This window comes from Prinia subflava, chromosome Z (assembly GCF_021018805.1).
Source record: "Prinia subflava isolate CZ2003 ecotype Zambia chromosome Z, Cam_Psub_1.2, whole genome shotgun sequence".
NCBI classification, from domain to species: Eukaryota; Metazoa; Chordata; class Aves; order Passeriformes; family Cisticolidae; genus Prinia; species Prinia subflava.
Genome location: NC_086283.1, coordinates 7279799 through 7287326, shown reverse-complemented (window position 1 = coordinate 7287326; position 7528 = coordinate 7279799). Strand labels below are relative to the sequence as shown.

The 7528-nt window shown below is 44.2% G+C and overlaps 1 protein-coding gene across 1 annotated transcript; it reads left to right on the top strand.

The window, feature by feature from the left end:
- Positions 1–842: 842 nt before the first annotated feature.
- On the top strand, positions 843–4850 carry OSTC (oligosaccharyltransferase complex non-catalytic subunit). The gene is made up of 4 exons (XM_063423088.1): positions 843–1088; positions 1242–1335; positions 2870–3067; positions 4185–4850. The coding sequence occupies exons 1-4, from the start codon at positions 950–952 to the stop codon at positions 4201–4203; spliced, it is 450 nt and encodes a 149-aa protein (XP_063279158.1). The 5' UTR covers positions 843–949; the 3' UTR covers positions 4204–4850.
- The last annotated feature ends 2678 nt before the right edge of the window (positions 4851–7528 follow it).

The window sequence follows — 7528 nt, the reverse complement described above, 5'->3', positions numbered from 1 at the left end:
AAAGGGGGGAGTTTTTCTGACGTGCTGCTGGCTGCTGCTCTCCAAAGCGAGCTGCGGACAGAGGCAGGAGGGGCCTGGCTGGGCTGGGCCGATGAGGTGTTGGCACACTTACAGGAGGTGTGGATGGGCTGTAACACACGGTGCCCTGCTTGCTCCCGGCAGCGGCTGGTGTGATGTGCCTTTTCCTCGCTGGTCTGTGTGTGCTCTGGCTGTGGGTCAGGACGGGCACCACATCCCATGGTGCGGGCAAGGGGCATCCCAGCCCACGCTCCCCTACAACGTGCAAACACAGGGACTGGCGTAAGGCCTGCTACGGAACTTTGCCTGCTCGCGGGGCCTGCATCTCCCCAGCCTGACTGTGCACACTCAACGCGCCACGTGGCTTTTCCTTCCCCCCGCCGGAAAACTGCATCAGCACGGGGTGCCCAAAGGGTGCCCCTACCCGGTGGCAGGGGTTGGGGCGCCGCCGCAGGCTGCGTCCCGCCGGGGACCGCCGGGGACCGCCGGGGACCGCCGGAGGGCCGGGCCCGGGGCACGCGCGGGGCCGGGGCGGCCACGTGGCTGCCCCGCCAGGGGCGGGGCCTGCGCCAGGCCACGCCCCCGCCCCGCAGCGTCTTCCCAGCGCCGACACGTCAGGGCTGCCGGGTCCTGGCAGGTGGATAAATAAAAGACTTTGACTGTGGGCTGGCGGCGTTTTCAGGCTTTTATGCAGACAGAAAAAAAATCTTTCTGAATATTTTATTCAAGTCTGGTCTCGAATTTCTAGCGCTTTGTTTCGTTAGTCTTTCTAAAAAGCGATTTAAAAACGTTTTTCCGCCGGTCAGGATGCGCCAGCCCATTTCCGTTTCCGCCTTCGTGTCGGTGGCGGAGCGCCGCCGCGGCGGGAGGGAGCGGACAGCGCCGGGAGAGAGCAGCGGTGCCGCGGGCGCCCCGGGACCGCACCGCGGCCATGGAGACGCTGTACCGCCTGCCCTTCGCCGTGCTCGAGTGCCCCAACATCAAGCTGAAGCGGCCGAGCTGGGTACACATGCCCTCGGCCATGACCGTGTACGCGCTGGTGGTCGTGTCCTACTTCCTCATCACCGGAGGTGAGGCCGGGGCGGGCAGGATGAAGGGGAGGCCGCGCTCAGGAGCAGCTCTCAGAGCCGCTGCTGACCCCGTGTCCGAACCGCCCGTAAAACACGAGCCTCGCAGTTGTCGCTGCTGCCAGTCAAAGTGGGTGCTTGCTTTCCTCCCTGCAGGAATTATCTATGACGTGATCGTGGAACCCCCGAGCGTGGGGTCGATGACAGACGAGCACGGGCATCAGAGGCCGGTGGCTTTCTTGGCATACAGGTGAGAGCAGGGCCCTGTCCCCACTAGCGACGTGCTGCAAATGCCTAAGCTCGAGGAAATAAACTCCGTCTTGCCGAGCTTTTGCTTTGCTTTTGCTTTGCTTTGCTTTTGCTTTGCTTTGCTTTTTGTGCAAAGCAGGAGTTGTTTTCTATCAGTTCTTGGTTTGCTAGTACTTTAAGAAAACCCCCACCAAACCAGCATAAATCAAAAAACTTAGTCCTGAAACTTTTAAAAATGAAAAGTCTGGTATAAAAAAATTGTTTTGAGCGGGCAGTATTTCTTTTTCTTGCTGTTCAAGTTGAACTTTGTCCTGGATGGAGATTTGATCATTTTCTGTTGCACAAGATGTAATGTTTGGGAAACTTTCGGTTCTTACCGTTTAAACTCTAGTGTACTTGGGACTCTAGTAGGGAACATTGTTACAAATGTGTAACAACAGGGTCTTCTTAGTGCCCTTGGCTTCAATTACTGAAAATGAGCTAGAGACTCTTAGTAACAAACTGGTCTGAAGAGAGTTAAATCTGCTTTTGTAACTGTGCGTGGAAACAAATAATGATTTTTGTTAAATACCAAAAAAGTTGGTTGAATCTGTGAGGTCTGTGACGTGGTTGATTTGGTGACAGATTTTGACCTGGACTAGGTGTGTGTTTCAGACTGGGTTGGATTGTTGCAATGTGGATGAATCAAGTTACTGCAGGGAGTTGCTAGCACTGTCATTTGTCAGTGTAAACAAGTTGAGAGAAGACAAACTTGTTTGTTTCTAGAATATGAGACAGTAATGATAATCTTTATTTCTGTGTGGGCATCCACCGTAGTTTCATCAATGCCAGTTTTATGAGGTTGCTAATTAGGAGGATAGGAAAATTGCTCAGTGACTGTGGGAAGCAGGAGACTCATGATCCAGGTGCAATATTCTTTCTGCATCTCAGCTCCCTCACTCTCCAGCTCTATTTGTAAGAAGGAAGTCCAGCTGTCTGGGCTGACAGCCCCATGGGGCACCCTCAGGCTGATCCCTGCAATGGATCCATGCAGGCTCAGCAAGAAGACAGCAAAACATCCTGTGGGATGTGTGCTAGAACCAGCAGATGTGCTTCCTGTGCTGCCGTAGTGCTTTGAGTGGAGTTTGTCCTGAGAGGAGGATTCAGGCAGTCCTGCCTAAAACTGGGATGGAAATAAGGAGATCATGGTGCCATGCCTTGGGCCCATCTGTATAACCAGAAACTTCCTTGGACTAGGTGGTTTTGCAAACCAATGAGCCTGAGTGGTAGCTGTTAGTGTGCACAAATATGTATAAATCCCCTCCTGTGTTGGACTGGGCACCTTGCAGACTCTCAGTTCTGGAGATAAATTGTGTATTAAAGTCTTGATGTAATTGTTTAACATCAGTTTCTTACTTGCTTTAGTTAGAAGTCAGCCATCAAACTTAATCATCCTGTGTGTTTGTACAGATAAAGCATGTTGAGTAGATGGTAAAAGTAATAATTCCTTTAATATTTTTCTGACTCTTTTCACCTTTATTTTTTTTCTCCTTTAGAGTAAATGGACAGTATATTATGGAAGGCCTTGCATCCAGCTTCCTCTTCACAATGGGGGGTCTAGGATTCATAATTCTGGATCGATCCAATGCGCCAAATATCCCCAAGTTGAATCGTTTTCTTTTGCTCTTTATTGGATTTGTTAGTGTGCTTTTGAGCTTCTTCATGGCCAGAGTTTTCATGAGGATGAAATTACCGTAAGTGATTTAATTATCTTTCAGCCTTTATTCTCTTTTGTGGCTCATGTGCCACGTTAAATTTAAGACTAACAGAAAATGTGGTGATCTTCAGCTCGAATATAAGTAACTTTTTTCACTGCTTTTTTTGGAACATGCAGCCTTGAATGAGATGGGATGCTTTGGGACCTAGCTACTCTAAGACTGTGCTGTAGTTAAAAGGTGCCAGTTCCTGGTACGTTAGAAAATATGATTAGTGAGTCTGACTTGCTCAGTGTGCCTTAAAATTCATTGTATATACTGGTCAGGTAAGTAGCTACAAAGTAGGGCTGTGAGGAAGATGGAACAGTTACAGAACTTGGAGAAAGGCAGAGGAGGAAGAGATCTGCAGCTTTCAGGCTGTGAAGAATCCAAATGCAGGCTTTACAATTTTTCTCCCTCTGTATTTTTCAGTCTATCTAATTTAGAATAGCTGAAACCTGATGTTTAGAGGTACTGGTAGCTAATTTTCGGAGTAGCTCCATGAAGTGTTGAATTAATAGTGACAGTCATTCTTCTATTCTTAAATACTTCTTTTGGCCTCTGCAGCGTACTTAAGAAAATTTGTTTCATAACAGAGAAGTGATGAGTTCTCTGACAGCAGGTATCTGGACAGGGACCTAACCTATATTTTCTTGCTTCCTTGATGCTGTTAGGTTTTTTTGCTTCACTGAGTACATATGTGTCTGTACAACAGTTGGTGTTCTAAATTCATGAAAAGGGTAGGGCTTCAGAGAAATGGAAGAGAAAGAGAGAACAGGTTTGTGTGAAGTCCCAGAAAAAATCAGGTTGTATTGAATATCTTAACACTTGTAGTTTGTGTAAAGGGCACAAATAAAGAACATTTCTTAGGATATAACGTGGGCTTCAAAAATTCCAAACAATTACCAAATTTGGATTGAGAATAGTCTATGCATTTTCAGTGTTCATTGAAGAATATCAACTAGGAAGGAGCATGTAGTTAAGATGGCCAAATAGCCTTGATCAGCAAAGGCTTTTGCAGTCTTAAGTTTTGGTTTAAGATTGTGTCTCTTGATTTTTAAGGAATGCTGCCTATGTTTGCTGACTTTTTCTCTAAATTAATTTTTTTTTTCTGTAGGGGCTACTTGATGGGTTAGTGCCTCTTGTACTGTGTGAAAGTTCGAGCTGAATTTACTCCTCTTCACGAAGTGTTTTAAGAAGAAACAGCAAACAAGTTCCATAGTCACCACCAACAGCAAAGTGATCTGACCATGAGAAACAACTAGGGAAAGAGTGCTTTCTCTGCGAACAAACTCTCGCTGCCAGTGGCTGATCTGTAGTTTTCAAGCAATGTTTTATCATTTCTGGTGTAGAGCTTTTGAAAAACAGAAAGTTATATAGCTGAGTATTTGTTTTATATTCCATCTCAGTATGAAGTAGAGAACCTACCCTTAGCTCTACCTGAAGTGAGTGTTCGCCATTGATGGTTCTTTGTTGCAGGTCTGTCTCATCTTCCCTGTGTGGGACAATTATGTGTGTGAATCAGAGAAGAAACACTCAAAACATTGATTTCCAAGTTGTAATCAGAAAATTAGTAACTTTGGATGCTTTACAGCCAGAATACAATGTGTCTGAAATTATTGTGAAGGCATCTTTGGCCTTGATATTAATGATATTAATGCTCTATTTGAGCAAATCCAGACATGCACTGGGAAGGGCAAACTGTATGAATGTGCATTTTTTTTAAAAGAAAAAGTGTACAAAAGGAGCCAAATAAAACTTATTTTCTAAAAAATTAATATAATTTTGTGGGACTTGTAAAGCTTTTTGTTGTTTGCATGGGCTGTTCTACATTCAGACATGAGGTGCCATACCATGACCACAGAATTTTAGCTTTGTTTTTCAGTGTTGGATAATGATTTTGTTTTCTTTTTTAGTATTAGGGACAAGAAGCCTCATTTTCCATTAATTTGTACTGTATGCAAACAGTATGCTGTTATCAGTAGCCAAGAAAACTTACTTCTGAAGCTGCTGCTTTTTTGTGTGAGGCAAAGTCCCAGTTTAATTTGTCTGAATTTTAGAAGATTGAATGTTGCTGAAATGTTTCATTCATGTATTGCATTTTGCAGGAAGGAAAGATCCCTCTGAATCACCATAAATGTCGTTTTATGCAATCAATATGTGTTAGAAGCACTATTTTAATCAGAATAATACAAAGTAGAAAACTTTCTTATTCCTGTAATTGTGAAGTAATCATTACTGTTCACATACTTAATCAAATTTCTGAGCTAGTTGTTAATCATCCCACCGGATATGTCACTTCCATTGCCTCATTCTTACATACGATGTGACACTTGCATCTGTTCATCTTACATGTTTGCCATTAAGATTTCAGGTAGTTTAAGCTGTTTTACAAGGTTCAGAACTGCAAAATTTCCAGTGTTTTTGACACAGTTATCTTTTGGCCACTCTGGTTTTGGTGAGACACATGCTTACCTTCAGGGGGGAGTATTGATGTTATGTAAGTAAGTAACTGGATCTTAAGTCATCTTTTTAAACACTCTGAGAGGCAAGTTAAACCAGAAAGTCAGTTCACTGACTATAATCAAGACTCTTCTGGCTCAGTGCTTATTGTAGTGCAGTTGAGCTTCAGCCCAAGTCTGCAACTGGTTCTAAATGAGCAGGCTCTTGAACAGTGATTGCAAGGGCACAGTTCAGTGCCTGTGCTCTGAATGCCTTTCACTGTAATTGCGCACCAGGTGATGTAACTTGAAACAACAATTGAAGCAGATGTAATTGCAAGGTAGAGGATAGTTTTGGGGGTGTAAAACTATTCCTGCAGCAAATAAGGCTGAAGGAACATCACTTTTTTTTTGGTCACGGACTTCCAGCTAGCTCTGGTATGATCATCTGCCAAAGTGTGTGGCACAGAGAGAACCAGGAAAACAAATGCAGAGCAGAAGATGGACTACCCAGAAATGAGGCACATGGTGGGTTGGAAGAGGGCAGAATGCACTACTGGAGTTTGGTTGATTTTGCATGTGGTTTGGAGGCTTCTTTTTCAGCCAAGGTAAAGTTCCTACTGAGTCAAATAAACTGCAAAGAAGAAGTATTGCAGTGTGTTAGAAGAATCCCCTTTACAGTACAGAAAGGCTGGTATTTTCTGTAATAGTGTGCTGTTCTTTATAGATACCAGCAGGTGGCCTTTAAAGTAGGGGATTGGAATAGTAATAGGAATGTTTCAGTGACAGATAGAAAACTTCCTGTAGCTAGTGACAATATCCATCTGTGTTTTATGTTCATTTCTTCAAGATTCAACTGAACTAGATCATGGGTGAGAGGTTAAAAACAAGGTAAAGCAGGGCTTGCAGGAACACATCTTTCCTGATTAAAACCAGAAATCTGGCCTACTTCCAAGTGTAACAAAGAGTCAGGCTGAAGTGTAGAGGTCTTGATTTTCTGGCTGTCTTGATGGAGAAAATAATGAGTGCGTGGCTTCAGTATAATCTCTGAGAGATGATGCCCAGTCAGTATAGTCAGGAAGACATATATAACTTGTGTAGCCTTTGAAAGTTAGTACATACATATATGAACCCCTAAATTATCTTTTACTTAATTGAGTTAAGCTGAAAAATACCTCCAGATGAAAAAGAAGAGACATTCTGACTTACTTTTTCCCCTCAATGCCTTTTCCAGACTCCTGCATATTGTGGAACAGTAACAGAATCATTTAGGTTGGAAAAGACCTATAAGATCATCAAATCCAACTATCAACCCAGCACTGTCAAGCCCACTACCAAACCATGGCCCTGAGTGCCACATTTCCATGTCTTTTAAATACCTCCAGACACAGAGGTGCTGGTAACTGATGGGAAGTGGCTCAGTGAGCAATTCTGCCAATTGCCTCTACTGAGGATCCTTGGGTGGATTTATGTGTGCCCAAGTGCTATAGCAGGCCCCTGACCAGTTTCCCTTGGATTATGGGGGCTTCATTCTGCCCCCCATCCCTGTCTTCCAGCTAAGAGGGCTGGGTTCTCACAGAATGACTTCTCTTGTTATTAAAAGGCTGAGATGAAGAAGGCATGAAGGCATCTCAATCTTCTTCTCATCCTTTGTCACTATGTTTCATTCCAGATTCAGTAAAGGATGGAGATTCTCCTTAGACTCTCTTTTGTTGCTAATGTATGTTTAGTTGTAAGTTTTAGTTGTCTTTTATAGAAGTAGCCAGTTTGAGTTCTATGTGAGCTTTGACCCTTCTAATTTTCTCTCTGCACGTCCTCTTGACATTTTTATACTCCTGAGTTGCCACCACTCCTTGCTAAGGTCATAAACTCTCCTTTTTGTTGTGATCTGCAGCCAAAGCTCTCTGTCCAGCCTGCTTCCTGCTTGTCTTGTCTTTGGGCATATCAGGATTGCCTGCTTCTGCATCTTTAAGGTTTCCTTCTTGAGGAATGTCAGGCCCTCCTGGACTCCTTTGTGACC

What these genes read in the sequence shown, in the direction of transcription:
- OSTC (XM_063423088.1), top strand. Translation starts at nt 950, where the DNA reads ATGGAGACGCTGTACCGCCTGCCCTTCGCCGTGCTCGAGTGCCCCAAC. An exon ending in CTACTTCCTCATCACCGGAG is followed by an intron (nt 1,089 to 1,241) that starts GTGAGGCCGGGG and finishes TCCTCCCTGCAG; the next exon opens with GAATTATCTATGACGTGATC. An exon ending in GTGGCTTTCTTGGCATACAG is followed by an intron (nt 1,336 to 2,869) that starts GTGAGAGCAGGG and finishes TTTCTCCTTTAG; the next exon opens with AGTAAATGGACAGTATATTA.